This window comes from Durio zibethinus, chromosome 16, assembly GCF_047325235.1.
Source record: "Durio zibethinus cultivar Kanyao isolate XHJ-2024 chromosome 16, ASM4732523v1, whole genome shotgun sequence".
NCBI classification, from domain to species: Eukaryota; Viridiplantae; Streptophyta; class Magnoliopsida; order Malvales; family Malvaceae; genus Durio; species Durio zibethinus.
The window spans coordinates 24,282,433-24,307,526 of record NC_143177.1 but is presented as its reverse complement, the minus strand read 5'-3'; the positions used below and the strand labels follow the sequence as shown (position 1 = coordinate 24,307,526).

At 28.5% G+C, this 25,094-nt stretch overlaps 3 protein-coding genes and 1 pseudogene across 5 annotated transcripts; 1 reads left to right on the top strand and 3 right to left on the bottom strand.

Moving 5' to 3' along the window:
• Positions 1–274: 274 nt before the first annotated feature.
• Positions 275–1,989, bottom strand: LOC149514466 (glycerate dehydrogenase-like; annotated as a pseudogene).
• A 4,204-nt stretch (positions 1,990–6,193) lies between these two features.
• LOC111297978 (chloroplast protein FOR GROWTH AND FERTILITY 2-like) lies at positions 6,194–8,708 on the top strand. Its single transcript, XM_022892621.2, has 2 exons — positions 6,194–6,872; positions 7,661–8,708. Exons 1-2 carry the CDS (start codon positions 6,558–6,560, stop codon positions 8,498–8,500), a joined length of 1,155 nt encoding a protein of 384 aa, XP_022748356.1. The 5' UTR covers positions 6,194–6,557; the 3' UTR covers positions 8,501–8,708.
• Positions 8,709–8,841: 133 nt separating this feature from the next.
• LOC111297984 (CDP-diacylglycerol--inositol 3-phosphatidyltransferase 1-like) lies at positions 8,842–11,506 on the bottom strand. Of its 3 annotated transcripts, none has more exons than XM_022892631.2 (11): positions 11,362–11,506; positions 11,084–11,174; positions 10,904–10,988; positions 10,761–10,810; positions 10,496–10,535; positions 10,302–10,346; positions 10,149–10,214; positions 9,941–10,055; positions 9,795–9,851; positions 9,587–9,685; positions 8,842–9,304 (listed from the first exon to the last, which is right to left on the bottom strand). In XM_022892631.2, the coding sequence occupies exons 2-11, from the start codon at positions 11,148–11,150 to the stop codon at positions 9,245–9,247; spliced, it is 684 nt and encodes a 227-aa protein (XP_022748366.1). In that variant the 5' UTR covers positions 11,151–11,174; positions 11,362–11,506; the 3' UTR covers positions 8,842–9,244. The 3 variants fall into 3 exon arrangements, with proteins under 3 accessions (XP_022748366.1, XP_089601723.1, XP_089601724.1); XM_089745597.1 differs by having other exon boundaries at positions 10,022–10,055; positions 11,362–11,486; XM_089745598.1 differs by lacking the exon at positions 9,795–9,851 and having other exon boundaries at positions 9,587–9,661; positions 10,022–10,055; positions 11,362–11,486.
• Positions 11,507–17,959: 6,453 nt separating this feature from the next.
• On the bottom strand, positions 17,960–19,534 carry LOC111298745 (putative BOI-related E3 ubiquitin-protein ligase 3). The gene is made up of 2 exons (XM_022893471.2): positions 18,898–19,534; positions 17,960–18,792 (listed from the first exon to the last, which is right to left on the bottom strand). Exons 1-2 carry the CDS (start codon positions 19,255–19,257, stop codon positions 18,217–18,219), a joined length of 936 nt encoding a protein of 311 aa, XP_022749206.2. The 5' UTR covers positions 19,258–19,534; the 3' UTR covers positions 17,960–18,216.
• Between the last annotated feature and the right edge of the window lie 5,560 nt (positions 19,535–25,094).

Genomic DNA, 25,094 nt, shown 5'->3' with positions numbered 1-25,094 from the left:
ACATAAATATATAAATATAAAGTTATGGTTTGGGTTTGAAGTGTCTTACAGACTGCTAGTGAAGGAGACTGATCATGGCTGCCGAGAAGGAAGCAACCAAAACTTGTTTTTGGCTCGAGCGAACCTTATTAATTTGTTTGCTTTACTGCGCTGTCGAAGGTGAAAAACAACACTTTATCCTCGTGTTTGTTGGCTTGATAATGCGTGATTTCATAGTCTTCATGGTCAAGGAAGTTTACTCTCAATTATCTCAATTGAAGTTGAGGTCCTTTAATCAAGGGAGCCATCCATCATATAAGCCTGCCCTCGTGAACTCGTCTGCTTCAACAATTCTTCTAGCAGCTGCTAAAGACAGAGAAGTTGCTAGTTCTGCTGTTGTTTCTGTGAGTACCCCCTAAATCAAATCAACACTATCAGCACCAGTAGCTCAACATTTCTATCCCAAAATCACTGAACCAACTTGGTTTGTTGATTCCATTTTCCACTCAATGAGGCTTGTCAGATAATGGAACCAAATCTTTGCAATTCATTTAATGTTTTAGCATTAAAATCCATTGCTATGACCATACAATCGAACATATGATTAAACTGGGGCAGAATATAAGATGAAAGCATAAAGTTATCCGCAACTATGTAGAAAAGTAAACTTACAGGAATGTTACCGACTGCAACACCATACTTGTTGGCAGCATTAACATCAACATTGTTGTAACCAATAGTCATGTTACTAAAAGCTGTGCCTCCTGCTCTGCTTAAGCAGCAAACAAAGTCTCCCCCCAGTCTTCAGCTAACTATAACACAAATCCCAAACCTTAAAAACTAAGAAATAAAATTAAAAAAAAAAGAGGAGCCATGCTTTTGAGTTTTAAGTAGAAACAGAATCGCATGAAGAGAATACCTCTTCAATCACCCCATTGCACTTATGGCCAATCAATGCAATGATATCCTCAACGGACAAAATGGTTTTCCTCTCGGTGCAGATCTGAATAAAAATGAATAAAACTTTATAGGAAAATATTTAACCAAAAAAAAAAAGACGAAAACAGAGGATTTGGGGAAGAGAAAAATATGATTACTTCGACGCGGCAATCTTTTTCGATTAAGAGGTTGAGCCAGCGAGTTCCAGGCATAGGCTTAGTGCTAACAACTCTATATTTCCCGTTTGGGTTCTAAACTTCAATTGACACTGGCTTAGCCGTTGAAACCAGTCACTCAAAACAGAGTATGCGCAGAGGTTTTTAAATTTCAGTCACTCTGTTTCTTGGTTTTTAACGCAATGGTTTGGTGGGGGTAAGGAATACTTGTTTAAAATGGTCTTCACTTGAAAGATTGGTAAATCAAGAGGATCATAGATTCAAAATCATTGACTTTTGATTATAATCATGTGGAGCAAGATAAAGCTGTCGTTTGGTTGAACATGTGATTATGACCCTTTGGGATAGAGGGTGGTCTGATTAAGGGCTGACAATTGATAACATGGCTTCTTTAGCAGATGACACGTAAGAGAAAATCTATCCTTTTTTAAATGACGAAAATAGCCTCCAAAGTCAATAATCGTGGACCAACTGCGAGTTGGGTTTGGACCACCAATGTCAATCGTCTAAGCCCTAAGGAAAGGACTTAAAACAGAGCCATTAACCATTAAACGAGCTCAAGGCACTTGATTCACGACCTTGGGCTATTGACCCAATTCTTCGAGCAGGTGCGTGCGAGCATGTGCCGGGCGTGAGCAGGCGCGAGGAGCGTATGTGTCAGGCTGGGAACGAGCCGTGCGTGGCTCTACGCATGGCCCTCGAAGTGCCAAGTTGTGGACTTCATGTACTTTTGTTTTGGAAAACAATAAAATAAGGATTACTTTATCTGATAATGATGTCCGATACTAAGTCGCCCACAAAGTTCAAAACTCAAAGTCTCACAAGTGCTGCCAACTTCACCAACTTTGTTCCGTCTGCAGCCACAACTCAACCACCTCATACTCTCTCTTAACATTTTTAATTCCCGTCTTAATTGCAATTTCCATATTTATATTATAATTAAAAAATAAAATATACATTTTATTTTATTTATATATAATAATTATTAAAATTTTAAATTACATTATTTTCATATTATATTTATATCATATTATTATATGATATTTTAAATTATTAGATATAATTCAAACTTTCGCTCCTTTCACTTTCTCTGACAATTATTGTTGTCAATAATTTTCGTTACCAAAGTTAGCCCGTTCGGGAGCATAACTTGATCCAATGAAAAATTGGAAGGTCATTGCGCGTGCAGTGATGAGTCTTTTTTACTGCAACTCCAATTCCATCAAACAACATTAAATTTTTTTTTTTATAATTAAAATAAAAAATTTTATATTTTATTACATAAACGATGTTTTTTGCGTATCGGAAAGAGTTGCTTCCTAGAAATCTAGAGGATAAGGCCAAGGCAAGTCGAATGGAAAACGAAAGAAGGGTTGAAGCGTGAAAGGATGAAGACTACTCTCTGCTTAAGCAACTGCTTCTTTTATGAGCGAAACTAGCTTGCTATCCTAGTATTATTATTATTTTATTTAAATTTAAATAAAAATAAAAATTAATATTATTAAATTATTGATATATTTAAAATATATATAATATATAAATAATATAATTAAAATAACAAATCATAATAAAAATAAGAATTTTTTTATTTTGCAGAAAGTTATAAAAAAATTTATTCTATAATAATAAAGTTTTAATAAAATTCTTTTTTTTTTCAAGAATCTTAGTAAAATCTTTTATGATTCCAAGGTGTTTTTAAGTTAAAATATAAATAAATTTAAAATTAATAGTACTAATAAGATTATTTTTTAATTAATTATTTTTTATTTTATTTTTTTATGAATAATAACTTTTTTTATTTGAAATTATGTTATGTGTTTTACAATAAGAATATGAGTTAAAAAATTATTCACTATTTGAATGTACAATTGACACATAAATTTTTATTGAAGGCACATAACTTTATTTTATCAATTAATCAAAGTATTATTTTTATTTTATATGAATGAAAAATATTGAATAAACTAGTTTTTTTAACCCGCACAATATACGAGATTTTTATTAAGTTTTTATAATTTTAAATTTATTTTTTAATTATTTATCTAATATATAATCATATATTTATAAATGCTAGATTACAATTAAATGATAATTTATACATAATATATTATAAATGATATTATTCATCTAAAAAAAATCTAAACTTTTGCAAATTTTAAGAATTATAAAAATATTTTTTCATTAAAAAATATTTTCTTCAATTTATTTGCTAAATAATAAAAATTTTACTACCCTTTTTTTTTTGTTTGATAAAAAATCAAGAATCAATGTTTAAATAGTTGAAATTAATAATTGTTTTTATCATAATGTTGATTAAGTGGTGTATATATATATATATATTTGATTGAACAACAAATCACAATTATTAATTTTGTTATAATTATTTGCTTTCTATTAGTTTTTTTTTTTTTTTATATTTCAAGTAATTATTATACAACTATATTGGGTTAACAATTATTTCTATATATGTCAACAAAATAAAGTTATTTTTTAGATAAAAGGAAAACAAGAATTATTTATGTTATGCTTAAATTTTATTTTTTTTTATATATTTTTTTTATTTTTAATCATTTTTAATAAAAATGATAGTATTTTTTTTGAGTTAGATATAGTAGTGATCATCATTATTCTCATATCATTCATTGTAAACAAAGAAGTTTAACAACAAAAAGTATAGAAAAATAAAATAGAGAATATAAATTTATATATTATTTTGTCAGTATTAAATATATACAATAATAAAAGCAAATATGTTAATAAATTAACAAAAAAAACGCATTGAAGAAATTAATAAAACAAAATAAATATATAATATAAAAAGTTAATTATAATCAATCTAAGTAAAATTAAAAAAAAATTATGGACTAAAGAGAAACAAATAAATTAACCAAATATATACTATAAAAATATTTGAATTATAATATAAATAAAACATTATATTTGTTTTCAAAGCAAAAATATATTTTTATCTAACCTTTTTAATAACATTTAAATGTATCATATTTTCATATAAAGAAGTAAGCTTTTATTACTTTAAAAATAAATACTTTTTAGTCAATAATTCATTAACTTATCTAAAAGTATTAAATTTAAAAAATCTATTAAATGATTTTTAATTTTAATAGATTTTGATTTGAATTTAAATAATTATCTAAAAATATTAAATTTAAATAATTTATTAAATATAATTATTTGACAAAAAATAAAATTTTATTAAGTATATATATTTGGAAATGCCATTAAATTAAAAAAGAAATGATAAATTATAATTTAATATATTTAAATTCAAATCTTATACAAAAATTTCAATCTTAGATAGATATTAATTTCAATTTAAATAATTATCCAAAATATTCAGTTTAAATAATTTATCAAAAAATTTTATTTGATAAATAAAATAATATAAATATTATCATATGTGTCATTAAAAGTGATTATCCACTTAAACATCCACATAAGCAATTTTGATTATGTAACCTTATATGTTGTAATAATATATATATATATATATATATTAGATAATAAGTTACAAGATAAAATATATTACCTAATTGAATAATCCATGAAAAAAAAAAAAGATCTGTAGATTACATGAGTAAAAATATAAGAATATATGGTTTTTTAGTTTTTGTAGTTTTTTTTTTAATCTTATAGCTAAAAAAAATATTACAGTTGATTTTAAAAAAATCTTACATGATGAAGTGAATGGTATGTTTAGTGAAATAGTATCTCTAACTTGATGGAGTAAATAGTATGTTTAATGAAATAATACTTATCATAAAAAAAAAAAAAATTAGTTCCTACAATAATAATAGACTAATAAAAATAGAGACTAAATTAACGGTTAGAAAAAATAAGTTTAGTTTAGTGAGAGTTTGGAAAAGCTATATAATTAAGAACTACCAACAATTAAGACTTTTATGAAATTGTTACGGTATTTATATTTTTTTTTCACATTTTCAAGATATATTTAAAAGCTAAAGATAATGCAATAATTATTTATAAAAAGTATTAAAAATATGAAATAATATTTTTAAAAGTTGTGAAATTTTTAAATACTCATGTTAACTGTAGTTAAATTAAAAACGATAAATTATTTTAAAACTTGTTTTAAATTGAGATGATGTGAAATACAAGAAAAAATTTTCTGAAGTTGTTTTGATATTTATATATATATATATTTTTTCATATTTTTTTTGTGAAATATATTTAAAAGCTGAAGATAATGTAGATATTATTTATAAAACATATTAAATATATTAAATAATAATTTTAAAATGTGTAATAAATTTAAATATTCATGTTAACCGTAGATAAATTAAAAGAGATAAATTATTTTAAAATTAGTTTTAAATTATGATGAGGTGATATATAAGAGAATCTTTAGTAAAGTTACTATGATATTTATATTTTTTTCACATTTTATTTATGAAATATATTTAAAAGCTAAAGATAATGTAAAGATTATTCATAAAAAATATTAAAATATTAAATAATATTTTAAAAATTGTAATAAATTTAAATATTCATGTTAATTTTAGATAAATTGAAAAAGATAAATTATTTTAAAATTAATTTTAAATTGAGATAAGGTTACATACAGAAGAAAAATTTTTTATTAAAATTTAAATTAATTTTTGATTAAATTTTAAAATTTTAGATAATTTAAATATTTTTAAAATATATTTTTTATAAATAATTTGAGATTAATAATTATTTTATGTCTCATCATAATAAAAGTTTTAGAAATTATTTTACATGTAGAAAAAATTTATCTACATAAATACTCACATCAGTAATTATTATCTAATAATTATATATGTTGTAATATAATATATATATATGATTATATTTACGTATGTTTAAATCTTTTAGTATAATTTTAAATTTTATCATCATTTATAATTTTTTATTTCAATACTATAAGTAATTAATTATAATAAAAATTTATATAAAAGTTTACAACTTAAAAATATGAATCTTACATAATTTTTTAATAAATTTCATATAATATTAAATTATAATTAATTAATTATAGACAAGTAATATACTCTCACTTATAATTGAGTATTTAAGATAATAATCATCTATTATTATTTATTACTCCTAACAAACTTTTACAAAAAAAAAAAAAAAACAAACTTATTTTTCAAAATAAAACCTTCATTTCCCCATTTTCTTTTTTTAGAATACCAATTTCACCAAGTTTTTATTCTTCCACAAAGGAATTACACTGTTACAACAACAAACCAAAGGATTCAAGTGACTAAAGCTAGGAATTGGCCAAAATTTAATTATAAAGCCCACGAGAAATTTAATACTAATATAAACCCCATTGTCGATTTTCAGTTAACCTTTTTGGTTTCTCTCCGCCGGAGGTTTGTCTTCAACAAAACCGTCGACTCTCTTTGCTGAAATCTTTACCTCTTAAAGACTTCATTTTCGGAGAGACAAAAGGTAGCCATGGAAAGGCTTCTATACTCGTCTTCTCCAACCCCTTTGGAAATCTCTGGAAAGCCCTCTCCTTTGAGTTATCGACTCGCCAGATTCGACTATCCTAAACTCAATTTCCTTCCTTCACTCACTCGACCACAACTCAGGCGAGTTATCTCAGTTTCATGCAAATCCGAGAACCCATCTCGGTTTTCTTCTCCTCAAACCAATCCACGCAATGAATTGCCTTCACTCGGTTCTCCCCGAGTCGAATCAGCTTATGGGTCAACACCCAGTTCCAATTTCCTCAAGCTTATTGCAATTGGAGCTTCTGCCCAAAGAAAGGTATGATTTTTATGCAAGTTTTAGTAAAATTATTGGTTTTGAGTTAAAACAAAAAGAAAAAAATGGAGGCTTTTTCAGAGCTTTTTTTTCGTTTTTGTTTAGAAGAAAAGCATGATTTGGCAAATTGAGCTTAAGAATTGCGGAACTTTAGTGGTGTTTAATTCTGCTTAAATTAATGGTTGTCTTGGTCAATATTTGATTAAGGATTTATGGTTATTGGATGAAGAAATTTTGTATCCATAAGGTTGTCTTGTTCTTAAAAAAAAAAAAAAAAGAATATATGGGGGACTAGTGATGATGAGGCAAAAATGGACTTCTGATTTAAATAGTTGTTAGGATTGAAGAATGGTTGGGAGGGATATCTAGTGAGGGAGCAAGGGGCAACAAGCAATTTAGCTGAGTTATTCATCCATTATCATTCCATCTGAATTTTCTTATGTTATTGCACTTTTTGGTGTATCGTTTAATGCTTAAAGTAATGTAAAAAGTGAAGAATTTAAAATTACCAGGGAACTGGATATTGAGTTTCTATTAGTTCATTTTCTGGTTCTAGTTAGGGCAGACAACGATGGACTTGTTAAATGAATTAGGTCTTGCCAAACTTTGTGATAAGCCAAAGTAGAGTTCATGCTCTGCCCACGTAGACTTGCGTATGGAAGATAAAAAGTCATTCATGTTATTTGTCTAGAGGCTTACGATAATAATAAAATTCTGTGGAGATTGAAGGCAGCTAAGTCCTCTTTATTTACAAAGAGTAAAAACAATTTTGTATTCTATACATGTTTCAGGCAATCACAGCTGGGACGTTTGTAGCTCTCTCCGCCATTATCATGTTCTTAATCCAACCAATTTTTGCACCAGCAGCTTTTGCAACCTTTCAAACTGCTGCTAAAACCAGTGGAACTGCAGCTGCTGCTGTCGGTGGCAGAGTAATCCGCACTGAAATACTAAGTAGCGCATGGACTGGTTTCTTTGCTGGTTGCTTACACACTCTGTCAGGGCCTGACCACCTTGCTGCTTTGGCTCCGCTATCAATTGGTCGTACTCGAGTGGAAAGTGCTGTTGTTGGAGCTCTGTGGGGCTGTGGCCATGATGCTGGCCAGGTTATCTTTGGATTACTATTTCTACTTCTAAAGGACCGACTTCACATTGAAGTTATCCGGACTTGGGGTACAAGAGTGGTTGGCTTAACATTGCTTGCTATTGGAGCTACGGGTATAAGGGAAGCTTCAGAAGTTCCTGCCCCTTGTGTTGCCTTAGAAAATGGTGAGTGTGATGTCAGCATTTACGAGACAATTGAAAACCCAGCAGTTGGGAAAAAGACGATTGGTTTTGCTACCTTTGCCACAGGGATCATTCACGGGTTGCAGCCAGACGCACTGATGATGGTTTTGCCAGCACTTGCTTTGCCATCTCGCTTGGCTGGTGCTGCATTCCTTATTATGTTCTTGCTTGGAACTGTTGTGGCAATGGGAAGCTATACAGTGTTCATAGGCTCATGCAGTCAAGCATTAAAGGACAGGGTGCCCAGAATTACTGAAAAACTTACTTGGGCCTCTTCCCTTGTAGCAATTGCTCTTGGAATTGCCATTCTCGTCAGCCAATTTTTTGGATACAGTCTCTATTGATCTAACTGACCCAGCATCAAGATATGCACTTTGAGCTTCGTTAGCGTTAGGGAAGGTGTTAGAAAGGATATTCAGATTTGTTTACAGCAAAATTTAATCTGCGAAGCATCTTTGCCTCATTGAGAATCATCATCTTATCTTGTTTACTTTATCAGTAAAGCTGTTCGAAAAATTCTTTTATTATGGTTAAGATTTCATGCTTTTTTAAGCCCTAAGCGAGTTATATTTGCTTGAATTGTTCGATGCAAGTTCACATCAGTACAGTTGCAACACTAGCATTCAGGCATTACATTATAAATTCTTCAGTTTCATGTATGGATTGACAGACGAAGCATGCTGGATTTGATCAAAACAGTATTCATATTTGCCGGAAGATATAGAATTCATCACTTGGACTTTAGTTTCAGGAAAACTGAACCTACATCTCAAACCCAAAAGAAGAAAGGAGAAATATGATATATCAAACAAGTTTAAGCCCCGGATCCATGAACCACATTTTAATAAACATCATCATCAGCACCAAGCTGTTGATTTTTCAAAAGCAAGCAAGCCATGTCATGTGATCAGTTGCATCCACGTTTTTGTAGAACAGAAAAAGTTGGGACACACGTCACCCCATATGATGTTTATTTGGAGACCAGAGAAGTGATTTGAGTCACCACTGTCAACATCTATACCTTAATGTCATTAAGCACTTGAGCACAGAAACAAAACTCTGCTCTTGAAATGGAAAATTCAAATCAACTATGGCTTCTGCTTTTTTTCAGTGTCGTAAAGCACACATGCATCTGCTGCTGTCTTCATCTGAAACCACCAAATAAACTCCGTTAATATCCAGCTCATAAAACAGTTGAATTGGTGAATTGGTGTAACACTTGAGAAAAATAAGTAAACCACTCAACCAATTCATTGGTTAATTACGATTAACTAAAACAAGTTAAGAATGTTTTCTGTTTAAACTGGGAATCAGGAATAGAGTTCCGGTGCTTCTACCAGAACCAGCATCTCATTGAAGCAACCATTTCATTTCACACTGAATATTTTCATACATCCATCTAAAGTCGGGTATCAAGCATAAGTAGCTACCTGTATAACGTTGATGATCTGCTTGATTGAGCATCCAAATAAACTTAAAGCAACTAGAAAAGACAGAGGTGAACCCTGTTTCAGAGTAGTCATCATAACCTGAAAGGAAAATAACATAAAGCAAATAGAGAGAAGACAATCAGGATCAAGGTGCAAATGAATCTGCTCTTCAAAAGCGAAAGGAAACATTCCAAGAATCCAGACTTACATCAATCAAATTTTCAGTTTGGTTCCTCGCAATAAGAAATAAGGCTATGTAAAGAACCTACAAAGTCAAGATAGTTTATTCAAGATACAAGTACCAAAAACACGGCAAAGGAAATAGATGGAACAAGGCTATAAACATATAATTGCCTCGCAAGCCACACAACAATAACCCATAAACATTCGGTTCCCATAGTAAAGCTTGAAAAGCCAACTGGAGCTGTCTCTCACATCTTTATGAGTAGCCTTACCCGCTAGGAATGTACTGCAATTTATATATGAAAAGTTAACAAGACATATCCTAGAAATGAAACAATCAAGAGGCATGAAATATGTATTTCAAGGAAAAAAGAGCTACCTGTACATCTGCAGCCAGTGGCTAGCAATATCTAAGGCTAGCAATGACAGGAAAACCAAGCTAGGCCTGCATAAAAATGTGATTGATATGGCAGGATGCAAACATATCAATTTGGCAATATAAATGCACATGAAAGAATGGAAGAAAACTTACCTATAAACTTGAGAAAGTATAACCAGTAGACAAGCAGTGCTAATCCTGAATTACATAATCAAGCAAAATCACTATGGAAACAACTGTGTAATTCAAAATTTCTACTGAGATCTGTGTAAAAGGAACATACTAAAAGATATGGTAAGACAGCCTTAAAAGTTAATGTCCCTCTAAACTCTACAGAGATAGTTTACCTATCCGTCACCATGTCCAGAACAGCTCCAAATGTTGAAGCTGAAGCATGAAGAAAAAAAGGGAATGAATCAGATTGTGCACCTTACAGATGCCATTTTTACACGACATGTCCCATAAAGAACGGCAATTTAAGTAATTAAATTCCTCTATGTGCTATACTTAATTCTAAAATTGATGAACAAAAGCACACATGCCAGTTTGAATAGAAGTTTCAACTACTCTCATAATCATGAATTTGAGGATAAACAAGAGTACTAATCATACCTTGGTTGAATTTGCGGGCACACCAACCATCCAAAGCATCACAAACAAAGCTGCAATCCCAAAATTCAATCATATTTATGTCTATCAAGTTCATCAATCACAAAAGCAGATAAAGCATCATATATCTTAGCTAAAATACTCACCTTAGAAAATAGAGAACAGCAAAAAGTTTTTTGCTAGAAAAGCATTGGGCAAAGGCATAGCAATTTAAGAGAATTCTTATATAACCTACGATGACAAAAACGAAAACAAGTAAAACTCAAAAAACCCAAAATGAAGATGTTCACTATTACACTCAAAAACTATTAAGAAAAGGAACCAACCAATAATATTGGGAATGTAAAGGTAGACAGACAGTTGCCTTGGTCTGGGTTTAGGCTTGTCGGCCATTGAAACTTATTTATGAAATCAAACCTGCAAGAAAACAAATGGGTTAAAAGAAATTCAAGAAAAGAGATTAAGGGTAAGTGATTGGATCTAGGCACGGCCTGGGGGAGCCAAATGTTGAAGTTTTGGTGTGTGGAGTGTGGGTTTCTAATAAAAACCAAAACCAAATTGATTCAAGCAAAAGAGAAATGTGAGGATTCAGAAAAGCCCTTACCTTTGCAGCTTTTTACTGTTGCAGTGACGCTTTGCCAAAGTTCTTTCTCCACCGCTCTTGAACTGATTCTTTGCTTACTGTTTCGGCTATAGATTTTGTTTAGTTTAATCACAAAATTGGTGAGAAAATTAAAAAAAAAAAGGATAAAATATTATTATTTCAATTACCCAAATAGTCATTATTTTATCCATTTTTAATATTTTATTTTTTAATATAATAATAAGGGTCATGTTAATAATTATAACAATTAATAAACGAAAAGTCCACTTGAATTTTATACCAATCTAACATAAATCTCATATCCATAAAATAATAGCTTAGATTTGCCATTTTTTATATCTTTTTCCTTAATGGTTTGGGAAAAAAAAAACTTTCATAATATAAGTGTCTCTGACAAAAAAATTAAATTTATTTTTTTCAAAAATACTCGAAAAAGAGTAAATAATTATATAAAACTAAATAATAGTCCTTATTTTATTGAAAGAGTATAATAAAAATGGAATCCATATATATATATATATATATATAAGGATTTAAAGATTAAATAATGAAAAGGAAAAAAATAATAATATACATATTTATATAATTTAAAGTATTTAAATATTTACATTAATTAATTTCAATGATATTGAGATATAAAACTAATTCATTGAATAATAATTCATTTGTTGTCATGATTAAATTACAAAAAAAATAATGAAACCTAGCATAGTATTTCACTATAAAAAACAAAAAAAAAAATTGCTAATTCAAAATATTATTCACAATAAAAAGTAATTTTGATATTTAAAAGGAAAGCGAGATAGAACTCTAAAGTTTATTTAAGTTTTAAAAAATTATAGTTTTATTAACAGTTAAATATACAAAAAATATTTATTAATTTACAACATCTATGTACTAAAATTTAAAGGTAAATAAGTTATTCAGTCTTTCAGATTAATGTAAGATATGTCGTATTTGACAATTTAAGACAAGTGATTGCAAATCGTACATTTAAGATAATCCCAACAAATAACTACCTACGAAACTCAAAACCAATATTTTTTCGTCGAAAAAAACGATCTTAACCGATTGAATCAATCACTTTTAATAGTTTACAACATTATTTATCATAAAAAAGTGTTATTGACGTTAAATATTATTTCCTTTAACATTAAAAAATAAAAAAAAAACCTTTGAAATATTTGTATATATCTAAATTAACTTTAAAATCTCTGAAGATATTAACGTATCGAATTGATGTGATTTTTTACTAACCTTACTCTAATCTCATATTAAGAATATTTCATTTGATTTTGATTTGATCAAATATTAAATTATTATTTTTATATCCAACTTTAACCCAACACATATATGTATAACCTATGTGTAAAACTTACCTTTAACTCGTATCTAACTCCCAATTAATTTAATGATTTTAATTTAATATAATATTTATAAAATATCATTTTTAATCTAAATTACATTAAAGTTATAAATTAATATTTTATAAATTAACATCTTAAATTAATATATTAAATAATATTTAAATTAATATATATTAATATAAAATTAAATAAATAATATTTATATATATCTTAGGGGAGTCAATACGAAATACTTTAAAATTCACTTTTAACTTGATCTTTTTTTTAAATACTTGCCTCACCTTTGATCTGACGCTTAATTTAAAATAACAAATGATTCTATAGAATCGAGATGAGTCAAAATTTATCAAGTACAAATTGTTTTACTATTTTAAAATCTCTTTAAATTTAATTAAAAAATAAATTTAACCTTAAAAAATATTAGTCAAAATCTTAAACACCCTAATAAATGTAAGTTAAATGTCTATGTTAACCCTAAATATATAACAAAATATTACAATCAACCCGAAAATTGAATTATAAAATCATATTCCACCCTAATCATATAATACTATATCCTAATTGACAGTTAAATCATTTTCTCTAGCTATCTACAAAAGTTAATGCCAATTTAATTAAGTTGTATTTGATATATTTTACAATATCATTATGATAATGTAATTATCGAAGTGAGTTTATTTCCATGATGATATTATTATTCATAATTTGAAATTATTTTATTTAATTAATAATTATTAAATCTTATGAATAAAATATTATTATGTTTGGTATTACTAAAAATTGAATATTATTTTATTTAAAAATACAAAAATAATCATTTATATTATGATAGTTACACAAATTAATGATTTTAATTTTATTTAAAGATAATAATTTGTAAAATATTATAAATATTTTATTTGTTTTATGATAAAATATAATTAAATTATTAAATTAATAATATATTAATTAATTAATTGATTTTTATAATATAAATTGTGTAAAAAATTTTGAATTACAAAATAAAACTAATCTATCAAATTAATAATAAAAGAAAAAAATTATATTACATATAAAATATTAAAAACATCATGATGTATGATTTTATAGTATTTATTAAATACAATGACTTAATTATTATTTATAAATCATTATAATTTTTAAAATAATTATCTCATATCAAGATAGATTGAATATATTTAAAAAACTATAGATATTTTCCTTAAAAATCTCATGTTATACTGTCACGTGCTTAATTATTGAAACCAAGTCCGTGAACGATTGAAGCAGGGGAGGTTGGTTGGGGTGTGATGTGGCAGTAGCCATAGTCAATATCCACGTCAGACGTAACTTATCCAAAATCCGTTCCCTATAAAATAAAATAAGGAACTATACTAAAAGAATTTGATTAGAATTTGAGGTGAAATGATATATCCATTAATCTATTAATTATATTCTGTTCAAATAAAATTTAAATTTAATTTAATTATTATTAAATTGAATTTGAATTTGAGTAATTTAAAATTTTAATAAATAAATTTAAATATTTAAATATTTGATTTGAGTAATTCAAAAATTTAATAAAATTTTTATATTTTAATATATATTTTTATTTAATTTAATTAAAAATTATTATTTTATTTATATATATATATATTAATTTTAGTTTGAACTTGAGTTTTAAATACAAATAATGGAACAATCCAATCGAGTTCATTTTTTATTAGGTAAATAAATTTAATTGAGTGATTTTGAGTAATTAAATTATTATTTTGAATCGAATTTAAATTTAAAAATTAAAATTTAGTTGAGTGATTATAATTTTAAATAATAAATTTTAAGTTAAATTCAATTTTTCCCACTATATCAATTTGATTTTATTCAATTAAACTGCTAATTTTACCTACTATCACAAAATTGAAGTAAAAAGGTAAAAAATACACGGACAGTAAAATTAGGCAGAAAATAGGAGCCCATAGTTCACCGAGGCTTCTATTATTATAGAATTTAATAGAATTGAGTGTTAGTTTTTAACAAAGAAATCGAAAATATAAAAAATCATAAGTGTTAAAATTTAAAATTATTAATTGTTAATTTTTAAAAATAATTAATAAAACAACTGAGAAATGAAGAGGTTGAAGATCCTTCACCCCATGATTTCAAGCATGACGATTGATAAGTGCTTCATTTAAATGATGGTTGAAAAAATATTTTCATTGTGTGGTATTTTATTGTTTTTGAATTGGATATAATAAGAATCTTTTTTTTTTCTTAACATTCAAATGAAACATAATATATGATCTTACGGGTTTAACTTAAATCAACATAATGAAAGCGATTAGAAAAGAAAAAATTGAAAATTCATCATTTAAAAATGTTTTATTTTTAAATTAAATAATCTTTTTAAAAAAATTTATAACATCTATTGAAATTAAAAATTATTACAATGAGATTGAAATTAATAACAATAATAAGTGGGTTTCTAAGCAGAAGATAAATATAATGGAACTAATTACTAATGCATTATGCATGTTAGATGATAGCTCATTCGTACTTGTTATAACGTTTAAATTTATAAACCTAGCGTTGACATTTACTTGAAAAGTCATCACCAATCTTTTTTATTTATATGCGATTGATCACCTAATCGAATTTACTTTTTTTTTAAAGAAAAATCTTAAGTTTGGCTTAGGTATCTTTAAAAGGTAGATTCAATGTCTGTGAAATCATAACTAGGTCTGGGAGTATGGTTACGTGTGAAGAAGATTATAGCACTCTCATAACGCCCATCGAAAGATGATACCAGCTCAATTTCATGTTATCCAATAAGCCTACAAATTTTACCAAGTAATTAATTATTAGAAATTATTCTTAATTAACTCCAATACTTTTGACAGAAAATTAAAAAAAAATTCTCTCACCTTAAGAGTATACAATAAAACTACTGTTTCTCTTGTAAAAACTCTATTGTCGAATTATTTAACATTTAAAAAACTTCTAAAGAAATAAAAAGACAACATGAATAATGATTCGACTTTTGATATATATATTTTTTGTTGTTTTATAAGAAAATACTTATGCTTTTACACAAGTAAAATTGATACTTTTAATTTTTCTTTAATGCATTATAAGGTTTTTAGTTTCAAGAAAAATTGATACTTTCAACTTTTTCTAAATATTTTTTTCAAATTTTATTTTTAAGAAAAACTGGTACTTTCAACTTTTTATCAAGAAATGTTTTTTTTGAAAATTTTATTTAAAAAAAAATGATACTTTAATCTTTTCCTTAAAAATCCCTTCTTAAAATCTTTTTTTTTTTTTTAAGAAAAATTGATACTTTCAACTTTCTCTCAAAAATATTTTTTTGAAAATTTTATTTTCAAGAAAAATTAACACTTTTAACTTTTCCTTAAAAATCCTTTATTAAAATCTTTTTTTTTTTAAATTGATACTTTTAACTTTTTCTTAGAAATATTTTTTGAAAATTTGTATTTTCAGAGAAAATTGATGTTTTCAACTTTCCCTCAAAAATATTTTTTTAAAATTTTTACGTTCAAAGGAAATTGATACATTTAACTTTCCTTCAAAATTTTTTTTTTCAAAATTTCATTTTAAAGAGATCATTGAAAATTAAATGATATTTAATTAAATAAATAACTTATTTTAATTTAGTCAATAAATAAATAAGAAAAAAATTAATAAATAAATAATAAAACTAAATGAAAAAAAAAATCTTTGGCGCGGTTCAACTGAGCTAAGATAGAATGGCTCGACTTGAGGCACAAAAATCGGCTCAAACGTGTGGCTTGACAGTTGGGTTTGCGGCTTGGCTTGGCTGGAGTCAAAAGTTAGAGACGGGTCGAAAACAGGTCAGTGTTTCGGGTCGGGTTGTCCAGATGAAAAATACGTGAATTTTGGGTCTTCTTAAACACCAAAACGACATTGTTTTGTAGTACATAAAAGCTCAAGTTTCAGCCTATTTTTGTCAGAATTTTTATGCTCTTTCTCTCTCTACTTTCCTTTTTCTCTCTCTTTTATGTTTTCTCCATGTCTCTCTTTAGACACGAAAAATGCCAGTGAAATCTCGTCTGTTTTTTTATTTTATCATCAGAAATTGGATCTTTTGTCGAAAAAGTTATAGAAAAACTCAAATTTCATCGGATTCTAAAAATTTTTTAGAAATTTTCAAAAAAAAAATTGCCAAAAAATCTAGAAAATTTTCTAAAAAATGCTAGGATTCCTGTAGCCCTTCTAAACAATTTCTCCACTTTTGCTTTCTGTTTTCTCTTTCTCTCCGTTCTGTGTCCTCGATTTCTATGTATCAAAGTTATATTTATAGGGTCTCAAATCCGAGAACCTTAAACAGAATAGGACTTTAATCATTTTTGAGTTTTACTTCTGAGTTTTAACCTAACTTAAATTTTTTATACCTTTTCACGCAAATTCAACTCCTATTTTTTTGTTTTTTTATTTATTTTTATTTTTACAAAAATCAAATGTAAACTCCCGAACAGATTGAGGTGTTTATAGTAGTACCCAACAGATTTCGACTCAACTTGAATTTTTAAAGTCGTTTTTTATTTTGAAAATTAATTTAGGGTCAAGTTAAATTAGGTAACAGTAAAAAAAATTCGAAATATGATTTTAGGCAAACCTGCCTTGATCCAACTAATATATATAAAAAATTATATTTTAATTAATTATTTAATTTTATATTTATATTAAAAATAATATTTTATTAATTTCGAATTGAATTGAATTGAATATAATTTTATATAATATCAACTTGAATCGAATTTAAATATAAAAAGTAAAAAAAATTGAGTTGGATAAAATATTATGAGTAAAATAACGAATAAAAACTGTACCGTCTCAACTCGATATCCTCCTATTATTAGCAAATATTGCCTTATTGTGATTAAAAAAGCTGTTGCAACTTGGAATTTACTTTTTTTTTTTTCTTTTAGTTCTGAATTTTGGCAACTTGCTTGTAATTTCCTATTCAAACAAAATGGGTAATCAAGAAAAAGCAACAAAAGTCTAATATAAGAGTTGAATTGTAGTAGCAATAGTATGTGAAGTGTATATAAATATATATAAAAAAGATTAATTTACATTAATATAAATGTTATATTTTTTGAATTATTAAATAAAATATTAAATTTAAAAATATTATTTGATCCAATGAATAATCAAATCAATTTGCCATAATATATACTACCCATAAAAGGGTAAGGCAATGACTCCATGAATGGAAAAAAGATGCTCTGTCATATTCCTGTAAATTTCTGTTCAATTGATTTTTTTTTTTTTTTTGCTTGTTTAAGTGCACATTCAATCTAATTGAATCCCCGAGTACCTAAAACGGCAAAAAAAAAAAAAAAAGACCTAATTTCTGCCATCCACATGGGTTATGTTCATCCATCATTATCAGATTTTCTATTTTTATCCTTTTTTTTTTCTTCCTTTTTGTGTTTTTTCACTTTTCCAGGAAAATTTTTTATCGTGCTTAGGAAATCAAGGCCTCAATGCTAGCTTTCTTTGCTGTTCTACAAACAGGGCAAGAATCAAGAAAAGCTGCACAATCCTTGCATGAACAAAGATGCCTGCAAGGAAGGAACAAAACGCACGTACTTCGAGAATTGCAGGATTTGCAAACCATTGTCGTATGAGTCTTCTTTCTTGTTCTTTCTTCATCTTGTTCTTGTCCATGATTGAGAGCAACAAGCCCTGCAATGCCTCTGTTTTCCTCTGTTTCCATTCCTTCTCTGTCCACTTCACAGCATGATTCTGCATCATCTACTCCATTGTTGAAACAACAATAAGCTTGTTCTCGTAGTTGTTCGAGCGTGTTGTTTAAAGACACAACCATTGCTTCGTTTTCCAGTGCCACTCTTTGCCATACCTGGTTCTCCGTCTCAAGCTTCTTCAACAGATTTTGTAGCTCCATTGTTTTGTTTGTTGCTTTTAGTATCTCTTCATCCTTTTGCCTAAGTAAAAGAGATGCCTTCGGTTCTATTTTCTTTACCAAGACTGTAACTTGTTGCTTTCTTTGTTCTTGCAGTAACAATCTCAATCTCTCATTCTGAATAAAAAAAGAAATCAGGAAGCCAATTTAAAAAAAAAAAAAAACCCCAAAGAAACGATCTTCAAAGAGAAATCCCAATAAACATGGCTTTTTTGTTCTAACCTGTGATCTGATAAACTGATCAATCTCTTGTCTTTGATTCTCAAATTGAGAAACCATGCTTTGGGAATACATCATTGATTCACGATTGTTGCTGTTGTTGTTGCTGGTGGTGCAGGTGGAATTGAAGTTCTTCAAAGAGAAGGGAACAGGACTGTTGTCAAAATAAAGACTTTGATTCTTTGTCTGCTGATTTTGAAGCTGCTGCAACTGTTGCAGTTGTTGTAGCTGCGGTTTCTGTTGAAGACTGAAACAGAATTGATTAAACCCGCCACCAACACCACAACCATTGTCAATCCAATCCTGGGAACCCCACACTGGAAACCCAATATTATCTGAATACAACTGCGCCTGTATGGCCATTCTCTCCTTCTCTTCAACCAACAAAAAACTCCCTCAAAAGAACCAAAAGAAACAACCAAACCCCTAAAACTACCAAACCAAATCAAAGCAAATCAAACCCTTTTTCCTTTTACCAAATATCAGATAAAAAAACTCAAATGGGTTCTTCGGTTTTTCTCATTTGGATCAAAGAAACTCTCTATCTCCCCTTTCTTGCTTGATATTCCAGGTACATATAGAAAACCAACACCAGGCGGGGTGGGGATGTATATCTTTATAAGAGGGAGAGGATGAGGTCAGACATGTGAATATATATATATATATATAAGTAACAGAAAAAACTTGAAAGGTAAAGAGAGAGAGAGAAAGAGACTGCCTAAGGATGCTATTTTCTCATTTTCTGCCATAATTTTCTCTAATAATATATTAGTTTAAAAAGGCATTAAAGGGTTGGAGGGATGCAAGTGTGTGGGACGCGGTATGCAACGACGTCCACATGCAGATTTTGTGACTAAACTATCGGGTCAGAGATTTCACAGGCGTTTGTTTGTTTGTTTGTTTTCCTTTGAATGAACAAAAAAGAAAATTCAATTCCAAAGCGGATTCTTTTTCACCCACTTATTGGGTGGTAAAGACTTTAGAGAAAGAGAAAGTGACTGTCTTAATTGGTCAGTTTTAATTAGGTATAAATTGTGCTTGATAATATACATGAATTTTTACTTTTTAAGGATCAAATCATTGAAATACACAAGATCTCTAGAAACAGTTAAAAGGCAATTTTTTAGGGCTTACAGCAAAGGATATCTTCAAATATTGAGTTTATTTTTTGTGTTATTATATGTAGATTTAATAATTTTAAATACGATAAAATAATATGATATTAAAATAATATGAATAAAAGACACAAAGATGATACGACTTAAAATTTTAATAAAAATTATAAATAGATTTAATAAAATAAATTTTTTTTTTATATTTTTATATCGATACGAACTATAAGATATTATCTTCATATAAAATATGATATGAATATACGAATTATTAATATTTTACATTTTATAAATATACGAATTGCTAGATTTACCTATATGTAAAACTTTTGCACTATTATAAAAAATAGAATTCTACGAATGTTTCCTCTTTTGGATTCGAAGTTTGCAAAAGTATATTAACTTCATGTGTTAATTGAAGGCAAATATGTAGGGGTCAATTACTTGGTTCATGAATCCATGATTGCTGTTATTTTATATACATGCATGTTTATAAATGTAGGTTTAGTTATGGAACTCATTTACCCTAAAAATATTAACTTCCCTTCTCCAAAAAATATCGAAATTTTTTTTAATAGGATCCATTAAGATGCTTATAGATATTGGTTAATAATAATTAAAATATTAATTAAATAAAATATAATTTTTTACAATATATTTTTAATATCACTTTAATAGATACTTGTTAACAATTTTCTTTTTAATAATTATAAAAAGAAAAAAAAACAACTTCCCCTCCCAACATGGATGTCTTATCTGACAAATTTTTAAGGTTTTAATTGATATATATGCAGCCCATGCATGTGATAAAGGTTTCTTATGTTGTTCTTGTCACCAACGTAAAGATAATGATGTCTATGTGTCTCTCATAATTGAGTGCGTTTTGTAATAATCCAAAATTTCCTTCTTCAATTATTTGCTGTTTTAACATCAATAGAGATAAAAAGAACTCCTCAATTCAATTATCAATGTTTCAAATCTCAACATTCATAATTTTTATTTAATTATTATAAAATTTGACAGTTCATGATCTAATTAATTCTCAATTAAATGTTCCTTGCTTTTATGGCAAGAATCCATTATTATTGTTAGAATTTATGCTGAAATTAAGGAAGAATTAAATTAGATTTGAGAGAATCCAAAGAATTAAACGAGTTTGGAGAGAATCCAATTAAAAGAATTTGGGTTTGGGTTGATTTCTGATTTTTCGCCCGTTGAGTTGTTCACTTAACTTTTTTAATCCATATATCAACCGATGATAGCTATAAGTTCAAATTACAATGCAATTATCTTATCATTCTAATTTGAATTTCCTTTGAACAAAAAGTTTTGATCATCAATATCGGCAGTGAGATTAGGTAGGGCTTGTACTCATCAATTTATTGATAAAGATAAAATGGTCCAGCATTTGAATCAATTGTTGATACAGTTGGATTCAAATTCGGCTTTTTCAAATGAAAAAAAAAATTTCTGTATATAATAGCTTATAAGAGTAGGATTATTTCATTTGAAATAGATAATCTATTGTTCCGGACTAGGCAATTAGAATCCATAACTCTTATCCAGGAAGATGATCCACATGCAAGAATTTGCCAATAGAAAACCAAAAGTTCAACAATTTCCCTGTCTTTGAAGGGCCCCTACTGATTAAAAAGGATCCTAAATCACGGAAAATTTGCCCAATGTCGGCAAGATTCTCAAGGGGGTCCAACAATGTAAAGAGATAAAATAAATAAAATAAAGTCCATGGAAAAATCCTGGATAGAGTAACACAGATTCCTAGGCCCTTTTTTTCTCGAACTGTACTGTTGCATTTACATATCAAACAGTAGGGAAACCAGGTGTCGGATCTTTATTTTGAAAGCGTTGTTTCCGTTGGCTTTCGAGAAGGAAGCAGAGTGGAAACATATATGGTGAGAGCAATGTCACGTATGGAGTGGGGGTGGCACCCATGTGCTGCCGTGACCCCATGAAGTTCAATTCCCCCCTTCATCATCGCTTGTCTGGCTGGTTCTTCTGTATCCTTTGGTCATTCTGACAATGTGAAATTGTGAACAACACCAAGATCATCAACCCCAAGTACCTAGCTATCTCACTGCAATTCATTTCCCGGCTATTATTATAAAAAAATTGGGATTTTTTTTTTCTTTTTTTGGCGTGTTTGCAAAAATCAAAAGCCCATTCTCGTATTTGGTGCGAAGTGTTGCTGCAGCTTCCCCAACAACTTCTCTTTGTTTTCTTTTGCTTTCGGCAAAGTGATTCTAATATAGACACGATCTTGGGGGTTCTTCACTCCTCACTTCCCATAATGGAGTCTGTCCCCACTTCAAAAGTTGTCATTGAATGATGCATCTTAGGCCAAAACTAAAAGCATAGAAAGGGCCACCAGGCTTTTCTAGTTTCACGATGTTGTTTTCAAATTGATAATGATTTAACCTTTCTTTGTGTACGAAACAAGGTCATTGCTTGATCAGTGGTTAATATAATAACAATAGACAACCAACGTAATGGAAATTGACCAAAAAAGTGGAGGTGAAACTTTGAATTTGATGATGGACATATTTCAAGCATGTGTTTGTTAAGCATTTTCAGGCTACCTAAAACATCTTTTCGGGGTTTAGTGAAATAACTTGGAAAGAGAGGAAGAGAATCCTGACTATTGTTGTTATAATCAGTCTAAACTCTCAATGCCACCAAAGTTTGATTGAAATTACACTAGCTTTCATTTCTTGGAGCCAAAAATTGGTCAATACGGCAGGTGGGTTGTTTTTCTAGGTGCCTAAGTAAGCATGCATTGACACAAGCCCCTTAATTAAGGGGTCCAGACCCAGTCATCATTAGCTAAAATATGAAACTGGTGGATGATTAGAAATCTGTATTAAATTTCCTTGTTTGTTTCAATTTCTTCAAAACCATTGAAATGCTGACCAGTCTCAAATTTGAACGAATTATATGTATTCTGAAATTACCAACCGAAGATCTTGACAATTCAAGATCATATATATATATTCATATTCATAGCATCAAGGAAAATGCCATTTTTTTTTTTCATGGGGTAAAGCTTTTTGTAAAGTTGAGTTGGTTTTAATTAATGGGTGGACTCTGAAAGAGACGAGACGGTGACGTGAGGAGTTGTTGTTAGACCACCGAGGCTGCACCTAGCTGAGGGCCAGGGTCAGGAAAGATCCCATCCTATCTTGTGAATGAGATAGACTCTCTTTGCCCACAATTTGAGACTTGAATGGCTAGACCATTCAGGCATTCACAACAAAAGGTCTTTAAAAACCACGCAATGCCTCTCTTTCATGACATAAATTTGGCCAAAGAAAAAAGGGTTTTTAAGATAATCATCAATGCATGAACTGAAATGATTGTAACATTTTAACACTACAGCAGTGGAAATCTCCACTGAATTTACAAATCCCAATCTATGGTTGATATTAAGCAGTGGAGAGGATTACAATAGCTTCCCTATATATATGCATTTTGACTATAAATATACATAGAGTGTTAAATGTGATATATATAATCTTCATTGCATAGAAACTGAGTTGATATATAAATAAATTTATTTTACGAACTAGGCTAACCCTAGTGAGTATTGATTATTAACTTTTGAGTCTCGAGAGCGACATATATAGGGGGATAAGCAAATTGACCAGGAGTTTAAAGTATTAATGGTGATATCTTATATGATCTGGTGTTCACAGCAATCTGCTGTATTTGTTGCTTTCTTTGTCTCTTTTTGTGCAGCAGCCATGTATGCAAGCTTGAAGATTGTAACCACTAACCATATAATATAAATACAAAAACAAGCCACTGTTACAGGGAGAAGCATATGGAATTGGTGGAATGGAAACATATAAAGATATACATTCAATCACCATATCATAGGAAGCATGATGATATTGTATATATAATAATTGCAAAGACCGGATCCACTATCTATGCAGTCTGCAACTAGGGACGGTTAGCATAAAAAAAATCATTATTTGAAGGTTATAGTTAAATATTCACTCCCCTAGCTCCTATATTTAATCTTATTCAAATCAAAATTATCAAAAAGTCATTTGAGAAGCATGTAAATAACCATATATTAAGTTTCAAGAGCAGTTGAAGGCTTGAAGATGCAAAATTGATGGAAATTTTGATTATTTGAAGGTTAAGGTTAAATATTCACTCCCCTACCTACTATATTTAATCTTATTCAAATCAAAATTATCAAAAAGTCATTTGAGATGCATGTAAATAACCATATATATAAGTTTCAAGAGTAGTTGAAGGCTTGAAGATGCAAAATTGATGGATATTTAGGGTGAGAAAAAGAGGGTGAGTGATTTTTTTATTTTAAAAAGTTGAATTCATAACTAAAGATTCTCTTATTTATGCATGGGCTATGACAATGAGAGGAGTACAATTATATATTCCTTGTAAACGTAACCATCCATGGCAGCTAAACTTGCGCCTTGCATTACGAATCTTGGTTGCATAAACATGCAAATCTAATTTCACAAGCAAAAACCAGAGAAAATGAAAGCAATAACTTGTTCAAAACGAAAACGAAAGGAAATATGGGACAGGAAAAATCTTTCAAAACATGACATCTGAGGCTCTAATTTACTAACATACGTTTTAGACTTCTCCATTCCGCTCCATGATCAGTTTTCAACTCCAAATTGAAAATTGCAGCAGTTTCAGACGTGTAGTATATATCTGCGAGGGAATAGAGAATATATCCACCCTGAAATTAATTAAGCTTGATAAAAGAAGCCACTGGCTTTATAATTTGGAGATTAATACACCGTTTAATAAGAAAGACTGCATCATAAACCTTTAATAAGGTTTTGTGTGTGTGTGTGTGTTTTTTTTTTTTTTTTTTTTATCATTCTTGTCTCATTTTATCCTGTTGGATTTAAAATTATCTTATCAAATTGAAATTGCAGATGGCTAATCCGAAGTAGTGAACTGATCAGCTTCATCCTTTTTTCTGTTTTTTAGTTTTTTGTATCATGTTGCTCATCTCATGGGGGCAATAAATAATATATATATATATATATATATATCTTGAAATGTTCATCATCAGAAAAG